General features: G+C 48.1%; 1 protein-coding gene across 1 annotated transcript; it reads left to right on the plus strand.

The window, feature by feature from the left end:
* The first annotated feature begins 216 nt into the window (after positions 1-216).
* LOC146336860 (uncharacterized) lies at positions 217-22,804 on the plus strand. The gene is made up of 8 exons (XM_084819176.1): positions 217-391; positions 741-834; positions 920-1,091; positions 1,678-1,713; positions 8,349-8,416; positions 9,094-9,235; positions 18,918-19,080; positions 22,020-22,804. Exons 1-8 carry the CDS (start codon positions 217-219, stop codon positions 22,193-22,195), a joined length of 1,026 nt encoding a protein of 341 aa, XP_084675302.1. The 3' UTR covers positions 22,196-22,804.
* Positions 22,805-23,549: the final 745 nt, after the last annotated feature.

Genomic DNA, 23,549 nt, shown 5'->3' on the forward strand with positions numbered 1-23,549 from the left:
CTCAGCAAGAACATGAAGCATGAGACTGCATGAGGCTACTTAGTCTGACCCCCGATATGGCTGCTACAGAGGAGCAAATTGTAGGTGCCCCCGGTGGCTGCCCCCGTGGCTGCCCTAGTTTCTGGTGCTCTATACCCAAGGGATGGGGATGGCACCCCTGAGAACCCAGAGGACAGAAGGGGAACTGGGCCTCCGTGAGGCCGCCTTGCTAGCGATATGGTCTCTCTATCCAGGGCCTCCTATCTTTGGGCGAAGGACATTCTAAAAGATACTCCAGGGAATAATATTAAACTCCAGCAGGGCGTTAATAAGCTGACTGAGTCAGTGGCCTTCATGGCCGGGGTCAGCTTGGATGCCGCCAATTTGCTGCCCGAGCCCAGGCGGCAGCTGTGTCAGTCAGATACCAGATATGGTTTAAAAATTGGAACGCAGCTGCACGTTCAAAATCCAACTTGGTCCTGGTTCCCTTTTCGGGCAATAAGCTGTTTGGGGATTCCTTGGAAGAAGTCCTTGTTGAGACAAAGGATAAGAAAAAAGCCCTACCCTCTCCCTCTAAGGAAGGGGCGTGTAAGCCTTTTTGCTGGGGGGCGGTGTGTGCGTGTCTTCCTTTCGTTCCTTTGCCCAAAGTATAGATCCTGAGACAGAAGAGGGTTCAAGTACTCCTGCAGTGGGCAGGGATCCCTACCCAGGCAAAAGCAGAACCAGGGGTTCAACAGCCCCCCCTCTAATACACCCTTAAGGGTCAGTGGAGACAGTAAGAAGCATGACGAACGGCTTCCCGGGTGGGAGGGAGGCTTCAGACTTTTTATCGCCAATGGGGAGTCTCCACCACAGGTCAGTGGGTGCTATGCACGATCAGAGAGGGCTGTGTATTGGACTTCCTTCAAGCTCCTCATGACTTTTTCATCTCCTCCCCAAGGCCCAGGAAATCAGAGAGACACCACCTAGTCCTGCAGGCCATATCTCACCTCATCGACACCAGAGCGATCGAGGCAGTGCCATCCTTGGAAAGACTGAAAGGCTGCTACTCAATATTCGTTATTGTCCCCAAAAGGAATGGGGACTGGAGGGTGTTGGCAGACCTGAAACAGGTGAATCAGTTCATAAAAAATAGGAAGTGTCAGATGGAGACACTTCACACCATCCTCAAATCTCTCCAGATGGGATATTTTCTGGTTATGTCCCAGATAACTTAATTATCCACCCAGAGAACGTTTGTTATTGTGTGAATGAGAAATATAATCTTCTGTATATATAAAAGTCAAACATTGTGTGTGGGTTTGTGTGTTTGTGGCTGGCTGCAGGGCCGTCTGTAACGCGGGGAATAAGGGGGGCTGCCCTGGGTGTAATCGCACCGTGGGGGCCACTGAGCCCGCCATTTGGGCCCTGCAGTTGCTGCCCCTTTTACTTCACATTCTCACTTGCCGGAGTGTATGACAGGAGTCGCTGGGTTGCATTATTACCTTGTTTATACTTCCCCTCACTAACAAGGACCACCTCTCAGTCATGGCACAGGCCAGCTTTCTGATTTGAGCCACCAGTCACCCTGTTGGCCATCTTTCATTCTGTTGGTCTCTCTCCCATTCACTCTGACTTCCTTCGCCTTGGATTGGCTGGCCGCCGTTTGTTCCCTCCCCTTCACTCGTGGTTTCTTTTCTGACTGTGCAGAGCATTTAGTTTCTCTCCCCTCGTCCTGCAATATCCAGCAAGCAAGTGAGTTAGTGTTAAATATCTTCACCCCTTTCAATGCCAGATGTATCTGTTAGTAGTGTGTGATTAGCACTAATGTGAAATGCGGTGCGGTGTGCGCTCGCCTGTCCAAGGGGCTGGGATGACACGGTGGAGTGGAGGCTTCGGGCTTTATTCTCCGTGTTTCTCCCATGGGCAGTTATATGTTGCGTGTTCTAGAGTGGGTTCCCTGAATCAGTTGTATATCTTTGCTCCAACTGGGAAAACAACAAATGTTGTTTATAAACAAGCCGTAGAATGAACTTCTACTTTCCTAATATTTAACTTTATGTCCACAGTCGTTGGCGCTGTCGCCATCATGTTGCCCATCATGCTGCTCGGGTATCTCCATGTTCTTCCCACGTACAGTTATACCTTCCAGAATTAATTTGTAACAGTAAGCAAAAATTGTGTTGTGTGCTCTTTATAAGAATTTTAAAAAAAAATCTCCTCAATTTCCCTTTTCACCTTTCTTATGGAGCCTTTCTGAGAAGTGTAAACCTACCTTAGTGTGTTTCTAACAAATAGCACCTATGACAAAATTACATCCTGGGCAACGCCAGGTATATCAGCTAGTAACTAAATAAAAGCAATTCATTTGACTGGCCATTGTTGGAAACTGCTGCTGGTCCAGATGGACCCACTTTGGTCCAATTCATCAGTCTCCTATTAGGTTCTTACATCATCTTGACCTGTGTTGATAATGCTGCTATTGTAATTTGTGAGGGTGTCAGAAATAAATAAATCCCACTGCTTTTTTTGTATTTTAGTCCTAATCTATTCAAGAACAGCCTTTTGAACCTGGCTATTAACCTCCACCCAAGCACACTGAAGCAGCTGATGTGTAGCAGGATCATGGCGAAATGATAACAGATGACAAAGAAAAGGCAGAAGTGCTCAGTTCCTACTTGGGCTCAGTCTTCTCCTGATAGAGGGTCTATGACCCCCCTGGCAAAGGCAAAGTACAGGCTGAAGGGGCAGGATTGCAGCTTGAGATCGATAGGCATAAGGTCAACGAAATCCTAATTAACTGGAATGAGTTCAAATCTCCAGGGCCAGATGAACTGCATCCTAGAGTAATAAAGGAACTGGCAGAAGAACTCTCAGAACCGCTGTCTATTCTCTTTGAGAAATCATGGAGGACGGGGGAAGTGCCGGATGACTGGAGGAGGGCTAATCATAGAATATTAGGGTTAGAAGGGGCCTACAAGACCATTGAGTCGAACCCCCTGCTCAGTGCAGAAATCCAAGTCAAAACATCCCTGACAGGTGGCTTCATCCTGAATGCCTCCAGTGTGGGAGAGCCCACTACCTCCCTAGGAAATTGGTTCCATTGTTGTATTGCTCCAACAGTCTGGAAGTTTGTCCTGATGTTCAGCTGGAATAATGTTGTCTATATCTTCAAAATGGGCAAAAAGGAGGAACCTGGGAACTACAGACCAGTCAGTCTGACATCCATCCCTGGGAAAATTCTGGAGCAGATTATGAAGTAATCAGTGTGTAAGCACCTTGAAAACAATGCAGTGATGACTCGAAGCCAACATGGGTTTGATAAGAACAAATCCTGCCAGACTGATCTCATTTTTTGATCAGGTAACCTCCCTTGCAGACTGTGGGAATTCTGTGGACATAATATACCCCGACTTCAGCAAAGTTTTTGACAAAGTGCCCCATGATATCCTGATGAGCAAACTAGCTCAAAGTGGGCTAGATGAAACAACAATCTGGTGGATCCACAGTTGGCTACAGAATCGGACTCAAAGAGTGCTGATCAATGGGATCTTCTCGAACTGGGGAGAGATAACGAGTGGGGTACTGCAGGGCTCAGTCCTGGGCCCAGTGCTCTTCCACATTTGTATTAATGATTTGGAGGAGGAGGTGCAGGGAATGCTTATTAGTTTTGCAGATGACACAAAATTGGGCAGGATAGCTAATAGCCTGGAAGACAGAAACAAAATTCAAAGTGCTCTTGATAGGCTGGGCAGAAAACAACAGAATGAAATTGAATAGGGATAAATGCCAAGTTCTGCACCTAGGAAAAAGAAACCAAATGCACAGTTAGAAGATGGGGGATACGTGGCTCAACAACACTATAAGTATGGAGAAGGAAAGGAACAGCTCATGATCCAAAGCATACCACATCACCTGTCAAACATGGTGGAGGCAGTGTTATGGCATGGGCATGTATGGCTGCCAATGGAACCGGGTCACTGGTGTTTATTGATGACCTGACTGCTGATCAAAGCAGCAAGATGAATTCTGAAGTGTATGGGGCTATATTTTCTGCTCAGATTCAGCCGAATGCTGCCAAACTGATAGGATGCCGCTTCATATTGCAGATAGATCATGACCCAAAACATACAGCAAAAGCTACCCAAGAGTTTCTCCAGGCAAAGAAGTGGGATGTTCTTCAATGGCCCAGTCAGTCACCTGATCTCAACCCAATAGAGCATGCTTTTCACTTACTGAAGACAAGACTGAAGGCAGAAAGACCCACAAACAAGCAGCAGCTGAAGGCAGCTGCAGTAAAGGCCTGGCAAAGCATCTCGAGGGAGGAAACTCAGCATTTGGTCATGTCCATGGGTTCCAACTTCAGCAAAGGAGATCGTTACCTTGTCGTGGTGCTGGAGCTTGTGCACCTCAGTGACATCATGAGCTAAACCGTGAAGGGACACCCAAGACGGGAAGGTCATGGCAGAGAGGTCAGACTAAATACGATCCCTGGGGAAGGAAACGGCAACCCACCCCAGTATTCTTGCCATGAAAACTAAATGGATCAGTACAACCAGAGATATGTCGGTATACCATCGGAAGATGGGACTCTCAGGTCGGAAGATGGTCAAAATGCTACTGGGGAGAAACAGAGGATAAGTTCAACTAGCCCCAGATGTGATGACGCAGCTAGCTCAAAGCCAAAAGGACAGCTAGCAGCCGATGGTGCTGGTGGTGAACGACGAATCTGATGTTCTAAAGATCAACACACTGTAGGAACCTGGATGTAAGATCTATGAGCCAGGGCAAATTGGATGTGGTTATTGGGGAGATGTCAAGATTAAATATAGACATTTTGGGTGTCAGTGAACTGAAATGGACTGGAATGGGCCACTTCACATCAAATGACCACCAGATCTACTACTGTGGACAAGAGGACCACAGAAGAAATGGAGTAGCCTTCATAATTAATAATAAAGTGGCTAAAGCAGTGCTTGGATACAATCCAAAAAATGACAGAATGATCTCAATTCGAATTCAGGGTAAGCCATTTAACATCACAGTGATCCAAATATACGCCCCAACCACAGATGCTGAAGAAGCAGAATTAGATCAGTTCTATGAGGATCTGCAGCACCTACTGGATAGTACGCCAAAAAAAGCTGTTACTTTCATTACAGGAGACTGGAATGCTAAGGTGGGTAGTCAAACGACACCTGGGATTACAGGCAAGCATGGTCTGGGAGAACAAAATGAAGTAGGACATAGGCTGATAGAATTTTGCCAAGACAACTCACTGTGCATAACAAACACTCTCTTCCAGCAACCTAAGCGACGACTTTATACATGGACTTCACCAGACGGTCGACACCGAAATCAGATTGACTGCATCCTTTGTAGCCAAAGGTGGCAGACATCTATGCAGCTGGTAAAAACAAGACCTGGAGCTGATTGTAGTTCAGATCATGAACTTCTTATTGCACAATTTAGAATCAGACTAAAGAGAATAGGGAAGACCCACAGATCAGTTAGATACGAGCTCACTAATATTCCTCATGAATATGCAGTGGAGGTGAAGAATAGATTTAAGGGACTAGATTTAGTAGATAGGGTCCCGGAAGAACTATGGACAGAAGTTTGCAACATTGTTCAGGAGGCGGCAACAAAAAACGTCCCAAAGAAAAAGAAAACCATGAAGGCAAGATGGCTGTTTGCTGAGACACTGGAAGCAGCCCAAGAAAGAAGGAAAGCAAAAGGCAACAGTGATAGGGGGAGATATGCCCAATTAAATGCAAAATTCCAGAGGTTAGCCAGAGGAGATAAGGAATTACTTTTCAACAAGCAATGCGCGGAAGCGGAAGAAGATAATAGAATAGGAAGGACAAGAGACCTCTTCCAGAAAATTAGAAACATCGGAGGTAAATTCCAGGCACAAATGGGTATCATCAAAAACAAAGATGGCAGGGACCTAACAGAAGCAGAAGAGATCAAGAAAAGGTGGCAAGAATATACGGAAGATCTGTATAGGAAGGATAATAATATCGGGGATAGATTTGACAGTGTGGTCAGTGAGCTAGAGGCCAGACATCCAGAAGAGTGAGGTTGAATGGGTCCACAAAGGTCCACAGAGTTAAAGCAGTGGTATTCCCCATAGTAACCTATGGCTGCGAGAGCTGGACCATAAGGAAGGCTGAGTGAAGAAAGATAGATGCATTTGAACTGTGGTGCTGGAGGAAAATTCTGAGAGTGCCTTGGACTGCAAGAAGATCAAACCAGTCCATACTCCAGGAAATAAAGCCAGACTGCTCACTTGAGGGAATGATATTAAAGGCAAAACTGAAGTACTTCAGCCACGTCATGAGAAGACACGATACCCTGGAGAAGATGCTGATGCTAGGGAAAGTGGAAGGCCAAAGGAAGAGGGTCCGGCCAAGGGCAAGGTGGATGGATGATATTCTGGAGGTGATGGACTCGACCTTGGGGGAGCTGGGGGTGGCGACGGCCGACAGGAAGCTCTGGCGTGGGCTGGTCCATGAAGTCACGAAGAGTCGGAAGCAACTGACCGAATAAACAACAAAATGGGTTCCAGACTTCAGGCAGTCATTGACTGCAAAGGATTTTCATCCAGGTATTAAAGGCGATCCTTAAGTTTGAAGTGATGTTGGTTTGTTCCATTACTTATGAGCCACCAACGATGGGTGTGTGTGTATGCCACTGGCTGTCCTTCCTGAATGGTTGTTGTTGTTTATTTGGTCAGTCGCTTCCGACTCTTTGTGACTTCATGGACCAGCCCACTCTAGAGCTTCCTGTCGGCTGTCGCCACCCCCAGCTCCCCCAACGTCAAGTCCGTCACCTCCAGAATATCATCCATCCATCTTGCCCTTGGTTGGCCCCTCTTCCTTTGGCCTTCCACTTTCCCTAGCATCAGCATCTTCTCCAGGGTATCGTGTCTTCTCATGACGTGGCCAAAGTACTTCAGTTTTGCCTTTAATATCATTCCCTCAAGTGAGCAGTCTGGCTTTATTTCCTGGAGGATGGACTGGTTTGATATTCTTGCAGTCCAAGGCACTCTCAGAATTTTCCTCCAGCACCACAGTTCAAAAGCATCTATCTTCCTTCGCTCAGCCTTCCTTATGGTCCAGCTCTCGCAGCCATAGGTTACTACGGGGAATACCATTGCTTTCACTATGCGGACCTTTGTTGTCAGTGTGATGTCTCTGCTCTTCACTATTTTATCAAGATTTGTCATTGCTCTCCTCCCAAGAAGTAAACGTCTTCTGATTTCCTCGCTGCAGTCAGTGTCTGCAGTAATCTTTGCACCTAGAAATACCAAGTCTGTCACTGCCTCCATGTTTTCTCCCTTTATTTGCCAGTTATCAGTCAAGCTGGTTGCCATAATCTTGGTTTTTTTGAGGTTTAACGGCAACCCAGCTTTTGCACTTTCCTCTTTCACCTTCATCATGAGGTTCCTCAGCTCCTCCTCGCTTTCAGCCATCAAAGTGGTATCATCTGCATATCTGAGATTGTTAATGTTTCTTCCAGCAATTTTAACTCCAGCCTTGGCTTCATCAAGCCCAGCACATCACATGATGTGTTCTGTGTACAGGTTGAATAGGCAGGGTGAGAGTATACAACCCTGCCGTACTCCTTTCCCAGTCTTAAACCAGTCCATTGTTCCGTGGTCTGTTCTTACCGTTGCTACTTGGTCGTTATACAGATTCGTCAGGAGGCAGACAAGATGACTTGGTATCCCCATACCTATCTAGTGATATGGCTGCAAAAAAGGCAAATGTTATTTAGGGCTGCATTAATAGAAGTATAGCTTCCAAAATCATGTGAAGTACTAGTTCCCCTCTACTCAGCACTGGTTAAGCCTCATCTTGAGTACTGTGTCCAGTTCTGGGCACCACACTTTAAGAAGGATGCAGACAAACGAGAGGGTTCAGAGGAGGGCAACAAAGATGATCAGGGGACTGGAAACAAAGCCCTCTGAGGAGACTGAAAGAACTGGGCATATTTAGCCTTGAGAAGAGAAGACTAAGGGGAGATAGGATAGCGCTCATCAAGTACTTGAAAGGTGGTCACAGAGAGGAAGGCCAGGATCTCTTCTCGATCATCCCAGAGTGCAGGACACGGAATCATGGGCTCAAGTGACAGGAAGCCAGATTCCGGCTGAACATCAGGAAAAAATTCTTGACTGTTAGAGCAATACGACAATGGAACCCATTCCCTAGGGAGGTGGTGGGCTCTCCCACACTGGAGGCATTCAAGATGAGGCTGGACAGCCATCTGTCGGGGATGCTCTGACTTGGATTCCTGCATTGAGCAGGGGTTGGACTCGATGGTCTTACAGGCCCCTTCCAACCCTACTATTCTATGATTCTATGATAATTTTTTCTCACCTATAGGTAACACACCTGTGCTGGGTTCCTGGAGAGCCTTACGTCATCCAGACATCAGAGGATAAAACAGTTAGGTATGTGGTCCTGTGGGAGCAGAGACCAAATTTTGCATAAATTCAGCATTTCCAATTTTGAATGAAACTTTTTGAATTTCAAAAATTTTGCAAATTTTGCTTCTGCAATTTGAATGTGGGACTTCTTTGAGGTTAGGTGGGATTTATTGTAGCCTTCAGCTACTTCAGTGTCTTGGAGAGACAGGTGTTGTCTGTATTTTTGGGTTTATGACCAAGAATGACCGCCCACAGGTCCATTTGGCCAGTCTTGTCTACTCTGCCTGGGAGCAGTTCAGCAGGGCCTTTCCTGGCCCAGCTCTCCAAGATGCTCCTGAACTGGGAGGTCTTCTGCCTGCCAGGCATATCCTCTGCCACTGAACAGTCCCCCCACCCTTTTCCCACTCCTTTTCTTCCCAGAGCATGCTGATAGGTGAGATGGAGATCCTGTCTGAGTGATGGTGCCCAGGAATCAGGGGGTTGTACTTAGTACTGATGGACCAGTGGGGGAATTTTTGAAATTAAAAATGCAAATAAAATAGCATCCCAGTCAACTCCTGATAATGTCACATGCTGTTGTGAAGCTGCTCAGGTGCGTGCGTTTCGCTCGCTTGGGCAGCAAGCAGTCGCCAGCCGGCACAACTGAGGCATCTCCAGTGTTCTTCTGTGTTTTCCACCTGTTAATTTCTGCCCCTTCACAGAATCTGGGACACCCGGGATTTGCGGGTGGCTCACACGTTCCCTCCCAAGCAGCACATCCAGACATCCTGCGACGTGAGCCTGGACGGCCGCTATTGTCTCAGCAGCAGCAACGGCGTTGGCGGCGATGGCTGTGAGGCCACGGTGAGGCCCCGCTCCCCATGGCTGGCCAGGAAGGCTGAGAAGCAGAGGGCTGGGGTTCTCCTCCAGCTCTGGAGGGGTAGATCTATGCTGCAAACCAGTTTTGGCTTTATACCAATGTAACTGTCAGGCTTCCCTCAGAGAATTCTGGGAATTGTCTTCTGGTGTGAGTGCTGAGTATTCTGGGCTAGAGCTCCCTCACCCCCCACAGGGAAGTACAGTTCCTAGGGAAGAAGGAGGAATGCCTATGAAACCAACAGACCTACCGGATATTTCCCCATCCTTCTGAGAAGTGAGGCACACTGCTTTTCAGAGTGAAAATTTAGGAGGTTGTACACATGGGAATGTTTTCTTTTTAGAGGTTTCCCAGTCATTCTGCCCTGGCCTCCAAAGTGCCATGTCTTCGTTTGAGTCCCTCTTTTGGGAGGGTGGCCTCTGAAGGCAGAGAAGGCTGCTGCCCCTCTGCAGGGGGCTGAGCAACTGAAAGAACATAAGAAGAGCCCTGAAGCTGGGTCAGACCCAAGGGGGCCTCTCCAGGCCAGCATCCTGTTTCCCACAGTGGCCAACCAGGTGCCCCCATGGGAAGCCAGAAGCCTTCCCCTGACAGGGAAGCCTTAGAGTTATACTGTCTTTAAACATGGAGGTTCCTTGTGGTCAAGTCAAGCGTAGAAATGCATTAGAATGAATTCTTAGGGATGTACGAAAGTAACTTACCTTTCCGCGGATTATGTTGATGGTGGTGGTGGGGAGGTGTTCCGTCCCTCCCCCCGGAATCCTTGACGGGGGGGGGAGGCACTCCGTTCCTCCCCCCCGGAATCTTCCACGGCTGGCTGTGCTCCGCGGCAGCTCCGCGGAGCAGCTGGCCATGCCCAGCCAGGCCAGAGCCGTCTGCAGCTGCATTTCCGGCCGCGGAGGGGTCTGGGAAAAAACAAACAAACCAACCGCGTACGCAAATGGCTGCAGCTATGGCCGCCGCCATTTGCGTTCCTTATTTTTGCTGTCTTAATCTACGTAAATATTTATGTAGACTATGACGGCGAAAATAAAGGGGAACACAAGTAGCGTAGCAGGCGCTAATTGCATCCCTTTTTGATTTGCCGTTTTAGCCTACGTAAAGATTTACGTACGCTAAAACGGTGAATCAAACAGGGACACAAATAGCGCCCGCTATGCTATTTGCATTCCACTTTATTTTCGCCATCATAGTCTACGTAAATATTTACGTACATTTAAGACAGCAAAAATAAGGAATGCAAATGGCGGTGGCCGTAGCCGCCACCATTTGCGTACGTGTTTTTTTTTTAACCCAGCCATGATAGGCTACGTAAATCTTTTCGTAGCCTATCACGTCGTGGTTTTTTTTTTTTTACAAGACAAATGGTGGCGGCGGCAGCTGGTCGGAAGACCAGCCGCCGCCGGAGCCGCCGCCGGAGCTGCCACCGCCCGGAAGATCCGCCCCAGGTAAGTCTTGTCCCGGGGGGGATCCGCGGGGGGGCAGGGGGGTGGCAGGCCGTTCCGCCACAGATTTCGGGGGGCCGAATGCACTGGCATTCGGCGTCACCGAGATCCGTGGTGGAATTCTCTGACATCCCTATGAATTCTACAGTGGGAAGTTGATGGGGAAGTGGCAAGGGCAGAGCAGCAAATCATTCAGAGAGGCAGCAGACAGCTTCTTCTTTGGGGCCAGGGCCAATTCCATTATTTAATGAGTGTGTTTGTTTGGGAATGTTTTCCCTGTTGATAATCTAATCCTGAATCTCCTTTCCCAGGAGGGTTATGGCCATGAATGTAGGTCTGAAGGTGTGTGTGGAGACATGTGTTTCCCCCACCCCATGAATATTGTTAAGGAAATATCCAAGGCAGGTTAGGTTGAACAGTCAGAAATTTATTAAAGCACATCCCAGCTGTGGGAGAGACAGATAAAACTGTGTCTCTCCCAAATAAAAGAAAAAGGATGCATTTATTCAGACTGAAAGTTGGAGATCAAAGAAAATACAATACACGTGCTCAGAAACCAATGAGTACTCAGCAACAGTCTTATTAGCACAGTGGCTTTCTTATCTTTAGGGATGAGTTGCTTCAGTGGATAGGAATGTCTTGCTTATGAGCAAGTTACAATTACCTTCTCATGGTCACACACACACACACACAAAACATTCAATCCCATCAGGCACCTCTCCTGAACCAAACTACTCCCAGCAGCTGAGTGGGCAGGAAGCTTCAGTCCCACCTCCCAGCTGAGCAGAGCAGAGCTGAGGAAGCTGCTCCAGCTGGCCAGGGACCACAGAAGCAAGCAAGGTCCCAGAGAGCGAGCGATCAGAGCGAGCGGATGGGGAGCAAACAGGAGTTGGCCAGGGGAGTTCAGCAGAGGAGGTCAAGGGGGAGGCCCCTAACATTTATTTTTAATTTATTTGTCTTGTTACACACTTCCATACCAGTCAGACTCTGTTTTTAACCTGCAGTGAGTAGAGGACCAGGCACAGGCTACTCTAGAACAACCAGGAAGCTGGGAAAAGAGACTATGGAAAGACAAGACTCGCCTGTGGTGGTGACCTGCAAGGTGTGTGCCATGTTTGTTTTCTTGCCTGAGAACAACATGGCCTACACCTGCAACAAGTGCAAGTTGATCACACTGCTGGAAGAAAAAGTAAGAGGACTGGAGCGAGTGTCGACCCTCCAGGGAAGAAGAGAACACGAAGAGTTCTTGGACAGAACGGTGGAACTACAGCAGCAAAGTGAAGACCAGAAGCTTGAAGAGCAGCAGCAAGATGAGGCAGAAGAGGGAAATGCTGAGGTGAGGAAAAATGCAGTAGAGCATACTCCTTGGAAAAGGGTGACAGGAGCAGAAGAACTAGATGCCACTGTGCACCAGTGGAAGCAGTGGAGCTGTGGAACCGATTCCAGGTACTTGCGGATGAGACTGGAGGACAGCCTGCAGAGGAAGAATCACAGGGGAACCTACATGAGAGTGAGCAAGAGGCTGAAGGTCAGTCAAACAGACGCGATGAAACCCAGGCCTACAACAAGAAGAAGAGAAGAGTGGTAGTAGTGGGAGACTCCTTCCTGCGTGGGATCGAAACCCAAGTATGTCGCGAAGACCCGTGGACTCGCCAGGTATGCTGTCTCCCGGGAGGACAGATTAGAGATGTGACTGAAAGGTTGCCTGCACTCATAAAGCCCACTGACAGGTATCCCTTCTCATCCATGTGGGAACAAATGATACCGCCAAGCGGAGCTACGAAGAGATCACGTCAGACTTTGAAGCTTTGGGAAGGAAACTCAAGAACTTTGGGGCCCAGATAGTTTTCTCATCCATCCTTCCAGTAGTTAGAAGAGGGATAGAAAGGGAAAGAAAAATACTCCGAGTGAACAACTGGCTACGAAGGTGGTGCTGACGAGAGAGATTTGGATTCTGGGACCATGGGCTATACTTCCTGGAAGATGGGCTGTTGGCAAAGGATTCGTTGCACCTCACAAAGGCTGGGAAGAATGTGTTTGGCCACAGCATGAAGAACTTCATCAGGAGGGCTTTAAACTGAATCCTACGGGGAAGGGAGATGTAATGTTGAGGGTAACAATGGACGTAGGCGCGTGCACTGCAACGGAGAGAACAGCTCTGATAGCGCCCAATAATAGTCTTCAGACACATGTAGGAAGAAAGCCAGACTATGAAGCACATGGTCTTCGATGTCTATACACTAATGCCCAGAGTATGGGAAACAAACAGAACAAACTTGAACTCTTAATACAGGAGGGAAATTATGACTTGATAGGTGTAACTGAGACTTGGTGGGATGACTCTCATGACTGGAATACAGCAACTGAAGGACATAACTTGTTCAAAAAGAACAGGAGGAACAGAAAGGGAGGTGGGGTTGCACTGTATGTGAAAAATCTCTCTGCACAGAAATACAGGAGGAGGAGCTTGGTAGCCCCATCAAGAGCATCTGGGTCGAAATAAATGGAGCAAAGAATAAAAGGAACCTGGTGGTCGGAGTCTACTACTGACCACCCAATCAAGGAGAAGACGAGGATGAAACTTTTGAAAAGCAAATAGCCAATGTTTCAAGGAAGCACGATGAAGTAGTAATTGGGGACTTCAATTTCCCCGATATTTGTTGGGAGACAAATTCTGCAAAACATGGTCACTCCAGGAAATTCCTGCCTTGTGTGGCAGATAACTTCCTCCCACAGAAAATAGAGGAAGGAACTAGAGGATCGGCTATCCTTGACTTGATCCTAACCAACAGAGATGACTTAGTGGATAAAGTAGTAGTTACAGGAACTCTGGGGGAAAGTGACCATGGTATACTTGAGCTCATGGTTCTAAAGGAAGCAAAAGCTGAGTGTAGCCATACCCGTTCCCCGGATTTTAGGAAAGCTGATTTTAATAGAACAATGATCAGTAAGGTTCCATGGCAAGCGACTCTAATGAGAAAAGGAGTCCAAGATGGGTGGGAGTTTTTAAAAAAGGAAATTCTCAAGGCACAATTCCAACAAGAAGAAAAGGTGGAAGACAACAGAAGAAGCCAATGTAGCTTCACAAAAAGCTTAGAGATGACCTGAAAACAAAAAAGGACACATATAGGAAGTGGAAAGAAGGCCAAGCAACAAAGGAAGAGTACAAACAACAAACAACAATTCTGCTTATTACATGGCACACCTTGCTAGGTGGCCTCTTCTGGTCGGTGTCGGTAATGGGGTTTAATCATTTTAGTCTGATCTAGTGGGATTGGGATCATTGGTGTGCCTCTCTGGGCATGGACTGGCGCATGGCTGCAGATCCAGCAGCTGGATACATTCAAGTCTAGTTGAATCTGGTTCACCACTTTCAGGAAAGTGTTCTCTGCTTTCATGCAACTGCAGATGTCAAGCAGATTGCAGGTTGCTCAAGTTACAGGAAGCCAGATTCTGGCTGAACATCAGGAAAAACTTCCTGACTGTTAGAGCAACACGACAATGGAACCAATTACCTGGGGAGGTGGTGGGCTCTCCCACCCTGGAGGCCTTCAAGACGAGGCTGGACAGCCATTTGTCAGGGATGCTCTGACTTGGATTCCTGCATTGAGCAGGGGGTTGGACTCGATGGCCTTGTAGGCCCCTTCCAACCCTACTATTCTATGATTCTATGATTCTAGGAGCAGGATGCAGGTGGGCCATATCACGAGACCGCGCCTCTGGTGGCTGCCGAGGCCACTCTTTCTCCACTAACAGGAGCTGGGCTCGCTGCTGGGCTTATGCGCACCTCGCCAGCAAGTGCTTGGCTCACCACTGGTCAGGAGGAGGCCAAAGTGCCCAAAGTCTAAGAAGATCTCACATGGTAGCAGGCAAAAGGGCAACAAGCCAGCACCACGATGGCAACCAGAGATGTTCTTCTCTTCCTGGTCCAAAATGACTCAAAGGGCTGATGAAGTCTGTGTTAGGGCACATCCAGCGTTGTCTGGTTCTGGGGCACGTCGTCCCCAGGGGGCAGTGCTTTCTTGCTGTGGGATGTGGGGATCCAGGCAGTCTGTCTTTGCAGCTTCGTGGCAGTGTGGATGGTCAACAGCACCTGATGGGGTTTGTTCCAGTGAGGCTCAAGGGGAGCCTCACGTCCTCTGATGGGCTTCGATGTAGACTCAGTCTCAGTCTGTAGGCGACAGGTTGTGACACTGTATCATAGGCACGTCTGGAAGCACTTCTTAACCTGTGACTGGAAAGCCTTGGGAGTAGTTCGACACGGTCTCATCATTTAAGTGCAAGTTCGTAAGATGTTTTTAATAGGTGCTGAAGATGGGAGTCTCATGGGTCTCCTTAGACGGATCTCATGGGCACTGAGTCTAGTCTTTCGGTGCAAAGTGGCACACATGCTCAGCAGGGCCTAAGTTGGAGCATCGTACCATTTAAGTCCAGTTTAGCACAGATGTAGGCTAATTTGTTCTTTAAGACTCCATTCTCTTTTTCTTTTCTTTTTTTCTACCAGATCTGCCAGCTGGGGATGGTAGGGGCACTGGAAACGCTGTTGACTTTGCAGAGCTTTGTACACACAACCACTAATACATATTTAAAAGAACAACATTTCTTCATCTGAATGAAATCTATTTGTATGTTAAAAGAAAGCTTACATATCTCTTAACTTTCTTTGGGGCTGGTTATCTGAGCAGATGGTGCACGTTCTTTCTCTCAGATGAGAACAGATAACAGGCTAATTCATTCAGTAGAGCAAGTCTCACTAAGTTAGAAAACTATCAGAAAGTGCACACACTGCTGGCTCCCCTTCACCAAGGCCTTTCTCTTTTGGTAGTAGTGTATGTTTTTCATGGTACCGAAAAAAGCATTCCTTATCACTTAGAAGGTACACAGTGTGAAGAGCAATTACGGTACATTCTTTTAGCTTCTGTTAGTAGCAAATAACATGACGATCACTCTATGTGAATACAGCTATGAGAACAAACTCTAAAATTATGAAAATGGCCAACTTTCTAGTAAATCAGCGTACTTGTGCTGTTGTTTACTGCATTATTACTGCATATGATTCTGGCTGCTTGCCATTCTTCTAAAATGAAATCTAATACACTCTCCCCTTAAATCTCACAGATTCTATATGCAGCTGTTTAATTAAACAATTAAAACAAATCATACATCATTAAGCTTGCTAGGCTACATACAAAGCAAAAAGACGAAGCGAGAAAATAACAAGAACTACAGTCCGGGCCAGAAATATTGGAACTGTTTTGGCAGGTGGCCTCTGTACACCACCACATTGAAGTTGAAAGGAAACACACCCAGATGGGAGTGAAGTCAGGACTTTCAGTTGTAATTCAAGGGGTGTGACAAAAGTGGGACACTAACCATTCAGGAAGGACAGCCAGTGGCAGGCACACCCCCCCATTGTTGGTGGCTCATAAGTAATGGAACGAATAGCTGACCAGCAGCTGCATGGCCAGGTGTGGCCTGTTTCTTGGGTACCCCATGACCAATCAAGCAGATAAAAGGCCTGGAGGTGGTGCTGAGTGTTAAATTTGCATTTGGTAGCTGTTCACTGGAACCCCCAACATGAGGCCCAAAGAGGTGTCCATGAGAGCGAAGGAGGCCATAATTAGGCTGAGGAAACAAAATAAACCCATCAGAGAGATAGCAAAAGCAGTGGGAGTGGCCAACACAGCAGTCTGGAACATCTTGAAAAAGAAGGAATCAACCGGCAAGCTCAGCAACAGCAAAAGGCCTGGAAGACCACGGAAGACAACTAAAGTGGATGACCGCAGAATGCTGCTCATGGTGAAGAGGAACCCTTTCACAGCATCTAGCCAGGTCAAGAACGCTCTTGCGGAGGGAGGCATGTCATTGTCAACATCTACAGTCAAGAGACAGCTTTATGAATGTAAATACAGAGGCCTCTCAACAAGGTGCAAACTACTGGTAACACTCAAGAACCGAAAGGCCAGATTAGCCTTTGCCAGCAAACACCTAAAAAAGCCTGCCCAGTTCTAGAATAAGATTCTTTGGACTGATGAGACCAAGATTAACTTGTATCAGAATGATGGGAAGAGAAAAGTATGGGGAAGGAAAGGAACAGCTCATGATCCAAAGCATACCACTTCATCTGTCAAACATGGTGGAGGCAGTGTTATGGCATGGGCATATATGGCTGCCAATGGAGCTGGGTCACTGGTGTGTATTGATGACCTGACTGCTGATCAAAGCAGCAGGATGAATTCTGAAGTGTATGGGGCTAGACTTTCTGCTCAGATTCAGCCGAATGCTGCCAAACTGATAGGATGCCGCTTCATATTGCAGATGGATCATGACCCAAAACATACAGCAAAAGCTACCCAAGAGTTTCTCCAGGCAAAGAAGTGGGATGTTCTTCAATGGCCAAGTCAGTCACCTGATCTCAACCCAAGAGAGCATGCGTGTCACTTCCTGAAGACAAGACTGAAGGCAGAAACATCCACAAACAAGCAGCAGCTGAAGGCAGCTGCAGTAAAGGCCTGGCAAAGCATCTCGAGGGAGGAAACGCAGCATTGGGTCATGTCCATGGGTTTCAGACTTCAGGCAGTCATTGACTGCAAAGGATTTTCATCCAGGTATTAAAGGCGACCCCTAAGTTTGAAATGATGTTGGTTTGTTCCATTACTTATGAGCCACCAACGATGGGTGTGTGTGTATGCCACTGGCTGTCCTTCCCGAATGGTTTCTGAAGGTCTCTTACCTTGGTGTGCACTTCTGGCATGTTCAGTGAATGGTGGTCCAAATTGGTTCGATTCTCCTCAGCATTTGGGATCCGAGTCACAGCACCACATTGTTCAGGGAATATCCAAGGCAGGTTAGGTTGAACAGTCAGAAATTTATTAAGGCACATCACGGCACAGGCAAAACTGTGTCTCTCCCAAATGAAACAGGATGCATTTATACAGACTGAAAGTTGGAGAACAAAGAAAAACACACTGCGCGTGCTCAGAAACCACTGAGTACTCAGCACAGTCTTATCAGCACAGCGGCCTTCTTATCTTTAGGGATGAGTTACTTCGGTGAATAGGAATGTCTTGCTTATGAGCAAGCTACAATTACCTTCTCATGGTCAGACACACGCTCACACACACTCGCGCTCAATCCCACCAGGCGCCTTGCCTGAACCAAGCTACTCACAAGACCTACTTCCACAGTATCAGATGTAAATTAGGCACATTTAGCAGATGTGTTTCAATTTCTGTAACTGCATTCAGTTTAGTTGTCCAGTTAAACTTTGCTTGGAACAGGATGGTGTGAAATTGTGTGTGTGTGTGTGTGCGTGCATGCGCGATCCATATGAGGTATACAATTATATTTGTGTGTATGTGCCACATACATTACTCCCCCACCCACCCACCCTCCCTTCCCTCTGTAATACACACACACACACACACACACACACACACACTTAGGACTGTTGCCCAGTTTAAAACATCTTACCTGTTGATTAATTGTATTTTAACTGGTATATTTATTTATATTTCTGTCTATCACCAGTGTGCATGACAGTTTACACCAGGGGTGGACAATTTGTGGCCCTCCAGATGATTTAGCCTACAATTCCCATCAGTTCCACCATTGGCTGTGCTGGCTGAGGCTGATGGGAGTTGTAAGCTGAAACATCTGGAGGGCCACCCATTTGACATAATATAAGACAGCCTTCCCCAGCCTGGTGCCTTGTTTTGGACTGTACCTCCCATCAGTCCCAGAGAGTATGACCAATATTCAGGGATGCCGGGAGCTGTAGTACCCATCAAAAGGGCACCAGGTTGGGGACGACTGAAACAAAATTGCTGCATGGTTGACGAAGCTCTGCCGATGTATTTCATCCCTCCCCGCCTTTCGAGGCAACGTGGTCTCCCAGAGCAGCTTGCGTCTGTGGGCGGCAGGAGACGGGTCCTGCCCCCGGTGCTGAAACGCAGAGGAGAGTCCCCTAGGACAGGGCCGTCGAGCGAGAGGACGCTGGCCAGGTCTGGTCGTTCCCGCCTGGGCTGCCGGGCTGGGCTTCCCGCCCCTGCAGGAGGTCTCGCTGGGCTGCCAGTCCCTGGCCCAGCTGCCTTTGGCTGAGGCCGGCAGCCGGTGTGGGCTTACCTTTGGCTCTGCTGATCCAGGGCAACTTCTTAAAACTCTGTGGGTGCCAGCGGGGAGGGCTTTTGCTTTGGGCTTCCTAGTGATTTGTGCCTCTTCTCTCCAGCTCTGGGACCTCCGGCAGGTGAGGCGTGGAGTGCGTGAGTTCAGAGGCCATGCCCAAAGCACGGCGTCCTGCGTCTTCTTCCCTCAGGGCCTCACCACCTTCCCAGCAAAAGCCACTGCCTCACACGACTGCACTGTGAGAGTGTGGAGCCAGGACACTGGAGGTAGAGTCGCTCTCAGCTGTTGCTTGGGGAGAACTGCTGTGCTGGATCACACCAAAGCCCGTCTCATCCAGGATTCGGCCTGAGGTTGACACATGCCAGCCACGACTGGGATGGCCTTCCCCTGTGGCATGTTTTAAACATCTGGCAGCTGGAGGTAGACTTCCCTGGAGATGGAGGCTCCATTGAGTTGTCATGGCTGTTTGCCGTTGATCAGACCTGTCTTTGATGCTCTTGTCTAATCCTTTTGGTTTTTTAAACTGTATTTTGGTTAGTGGTCTCACAACATCATGTGGCAGTGAGTTCCATAAGTTGGTTATGCATGAGGTGAGGGAGAGGCTTTTGCTAGCCAAGATGATGACTGGGTTCAGACTACACGATAACCCACGATTGGTTAAATAAGCCACAATGGCTTATTTAACCCATCATAGGTTATCGTGTCGTCTTGTCAGGAATTTTTTAATCCACGATGGCTTATTTGGCCCACGTAACCTACTCTGATAACCCACAGTCTGCAGGAGGGGTTATTTAACCCACTGTGGGTTATCATGTTGTCTGTCTAGGGATGGCAGAGAATTCCGCCACGGATTCCAGTGAGGCTGGATTCTAAAGGAATCCGTGGTGGAATGGCCTCCTGCCCCCCCTGCCCCCCACAGAATCCCCCCGGAACAGCACTTACCTGGGGCGGATTTGGCAGCGGCGGCAGCTCTGGCGGCGGTGGCGTTGGGTAGTCTCCTGGCCGGCCACGGCAGGACTGCTGCTGCCGCCATTGCCATCCTTGGACCGTGACAGGCTACATAAATTCTTATCACGGCTAACCTGAAAAAACAAACAAACACGCAGCGTACACAAATGGCGGCGGCTACGGCGGCCGCCATTTGCGTTCCCTATTTTTTGCCGATTTATCTTATGTAAATATTTACGTAAGATAAATGGGCGAAAAATAGGGAACGCAAATGGCGGCTGCCGTAGCCACCGCCATTTGCGTACACTGCGTTTTTTTTTTTTTCCAGGTTAGCTGTGATAGGCTACATACATTCTTATGTAGCCTATCATGGTTGTCTGGCTGGACGCAAATGGCCGCTATGGCGGGCGCCATTTGCGTCCGCACCAGGCTGTCTGCTCTGCGGCCTGGCTGTGGAGTGGAGCCAGCCGTCGAGGATTCTGGGGGGGAGGACCGGATCGCCTCCCCCCTCCGTCGAGGATTGATGGAGCAAAGGTGAGTGAGTTTCGTACATCCCTATGTCTGTCAGGCACCATGGGTTATTTTGCTCACCTACAGAGTCGCATGGCAAGAGCGATTCAGATTGCTACTGTTTTTTGCAGGAGTTCTCTGAGTAACTCCCTGACAATTTGCCGGGATGGGGCGAAAAGTGACCATATTTTCCCCCTATTCCCCCATTTTCCCCTATTCCGCAATTGCTTCTGTTTCTCTTTTTTAAATTATTTTTCCTTTACACTTTGGTGCATTTGAGCATTTTTGCAATTGCGTTATTGGGAACATGTTAAAGCCTCTGTGCCAGAAATGTGCACTTCCTCTTTAGCCAGAAAGCACTTTAGCGAATGAGCGCTATAGCTCTGTGTGAGGCTTGGTCCCGATCCTGCAAACCCCCAAGGTTTTATATCCACCACCACCCCCTTTTTGGTGCACATGGAATGTTCGCTCCTCGGTGAGCGATCGTTCAAGGTGTTGATGTGGATCGGGGGGGGGGGGCTTTTGCTGCACCCGGGATTGTCGGTGGGCGCAACAGCACCACTGCTCCGGTGGGAGGACTGCAGCTGGACGAGGCTGGGGGAGGACTCGGATGATGCACAGTAGCTTAAAATAAGCTATGGACAGTAGCTTATCAGCCCACTCGTGTGGTGGGGCATTGTGGACTATTTAAAAAATAAGCTACTGTGAGTAGCTTATTAAGCCGCCATGGCTTAAAGTGACGTCTGAATGCGGCCAATTAGTAATGGAGCCTCCATGTCAGGCACAGCCTACCTCCAAGGATGCTGGGAATGTACAAAGGAGGAGGGTGGTTCACTTCAGGTCCTGCTTGTGCACTTCTTGAAGGCAGCGTTAGTCTGATCCAGCAGAGCTTTTAGCTTCTTCACTGGGCCAAGCTGTGTGTGTGTGTGGCACAACCAAGAAAGTCTCCAAACCAACTTTGTGTCATTATTTGTGTCTTATTTTGTGTCATTTTGGTCATTACTTCCTGCTTTTATTTCATTTGGCTAATTGGTCATGGCCTTTTGTACATCTGTCAAGATGAAGGCTGGTTTAGAAATGTTTCAATCAGTCAACAAACTTTTTAAAAGTACCGTTTGCAGTCATGCAGCTTTCAAGGGTTAGGTGGGTATTCCATCCCAAACCTCCAGACAACTTCCTCATGAGGCAAAATGGTGATCCAGATACTTAGGCCTGGGACATTTCCTACCTTTTTCCTCGTTGTAGTGCCAGGAAAAATCTCCCCCACCCCCTGATCCAGTTGCCTCCATAACGAAACCTCCAAGGGCCCAGGATGGGAGGATGCAGCCCAAATGAGCTGAACCATGGCCAGCCTTTCCAGCACTGATGAAACAGTGCTAGTTTTGGGGTCCCCCAAAGATAAGGACCAGTCCCTTGGTTCTCTTATTGCAGCAGCTCTTGTCAAATGCAGGTTACCGAGGTTGGGGCGGGGGGGGGAGTGGAGGCGACCAAGTGGTGGTGTGGCTGGGATCAGGTGTCTTTAGCAGCTGCATGGCATGCCCAAATTAACCAGGGACACATCTTCCATCGTGGCATCTCTGTGTCACAAGAAGCTTCATCTGTTGCATTTCTGCCTTTGTGCAGATGTGTTAAGGTGCAGACTCTCCAGTGCTTTGTTTGGCATGTGAAGAAAGCGACCCAGATGGGAGGGTGCCATGTCTGTCTTAAGGGAGGGCACCATGTCTGTCTCTTTTGCTTCACATGCCAGGCTGCCGGGGGAGGAAGGAAGCAGAGGTTGGCTCACCAACGGGCAGCTCTGATCTCTCCCCGCAGTCTGTGTGGCCACCGCCTGCCTCGACAGAGCAGGGCCTCTGGCTTCGCTGGCTGCCTGTGAAAATGCCACCCTCCTCTGCACCAGCACCAATGCCGGGATTCACGTACTAAGATTCAGCTCATCTGAAGGGCAGCGACTCCGGGAAGTGGCGATGTTCTGAGCCACAGCAGTGTCTCTATGGAAGCATCTGCCTTGCAGCGGGACCCACATGCTACATGTAAGCAGACAGGCTGCCTATGCATTTCCAAGCCCAACTCAAGGTGCTGGTTTTAACCTACAAAGCACTACATGGCCCGGGATTGCAATACCTGATGCAGCACCTCTCCTGGTATCAGCTTACTGAGACACTACGATCTGCATCTGAGACCCCCCACCGAGGGAGGTTCAGAGGATGGAGACATGGGAAAGGGCCTTCTTGATGGTGGCCCCACAATTCTGGAGCACTCTTCCCAGTGAGGCTCGCCTGGCACCAGCATTGTCACCTTTTTGGTGACAGGTTAAGACTTAACATACTCCCAGGCATGTGATTGGGCTGTTAATGTCAGTTGTTTTCTTGAGTCCCGGTATTTTATTGTAACTGTATTTAGCTTTTTTATTTTTTTAAAAATGGGTATGTTAAAGGTTTTATATTATGTGTTTCTTATATTGAAATTTTCTGTGAACCTCCCAAGTGCTTTGGCTATTGGGCAGTATAGAAACGAAATAAATGCAAGTGAATGAAATCTGTCATGGGAAGCAGAGTGGTACCTAACCTTTGCATCTGGCAGATGTAGTTTTACCAAAAACAGTCGGCAGCCAGCTTTACTGCATTTATGCGCAAAACCAGGCAGGGCCAGTGAGCAGACAAGCTCAGTGAATGCTCCCATGGAGTCCACGAGGCCACACCTCATCAAACAATGTTCAGTATACTCACTTCTAACTCTGACATTTACACAACAACTTATATGTACATTTCCCCTCCAAGTACCTGAGGCCCAGGCTGATAGAGCAACACTCTCTGCCTCCACTACATACCCAATGGTCTGAATTCACATAAGAACATAAGAAGAGCCCTGATGCTGGATCAAATCAAGGGTACTATGAGCGAGGGAGAAAAGTGTCTCCCTATGCAAGTTCTCCACACCAGGCATAATTTTGTACATCTCTATCATGTCTCCCGTCACTTGCCTGTTTTCCAAGCTAAACAATCCCAGCTGTTGTAACCACCTCTCATAGGGGAGGTGCTCCAGCCCCTTGATCATTTTAGTTCCCCTCCTCTGCACTTTTTCCAGCTCTCCAATTTTTTTTTTTTTTAGGTGTAATATTCTATTCAGGGAGTAGAATATTCAGTGATCAGAAATATTCTAAATGTGGTTGCACCATAGATGTGTATAAAGGCAGTAGGGTGAGGGTTATGTTGGGGTTGGAGTTAGGGTTGTTTTAGGGTTAGGGTTAGGGTTGGTGTAAGGTTTAGGGTTAGGGTTG

Source organism: Heloderma suspectum, chromosome 12 (genome assembly GCF_057233095.1).
Source record: "Heloderma suspectum isolate Gila_16-S chromosome 12, 16-S_ref, whole genome shotgun sequence".
Classification (NCBI taxonomy): Eukaryota; Metazoa; Chordata; class Lepidosauria; order Squamata; family Helodermatidae; genus Heloderma; species Heloderma suspectum.

Coding starts and splice junctions, on each gene's coding strand:
- LOC146336860 (XM_084819176.1), top strand. CDS start 217: ATGGTCTCTCTATCCAGGGCCTCCTATCTTTGGGCGAAGGACATTCTA. Junction 392..740: donor CGAGCCCAGGCGGCAGCTGT/GTCAGTCAGATA, acceptor TACACCCTTAAG/GGTCAGTGGAGACAGTAAGA. Junction 9,236..18,917: donor GCGATGGCTGTGAGGCCACG/GTGAGGCCCCGC, acceptor TCTTCTCTCCAG/CTCTGGGACCTCCGGCAGGT.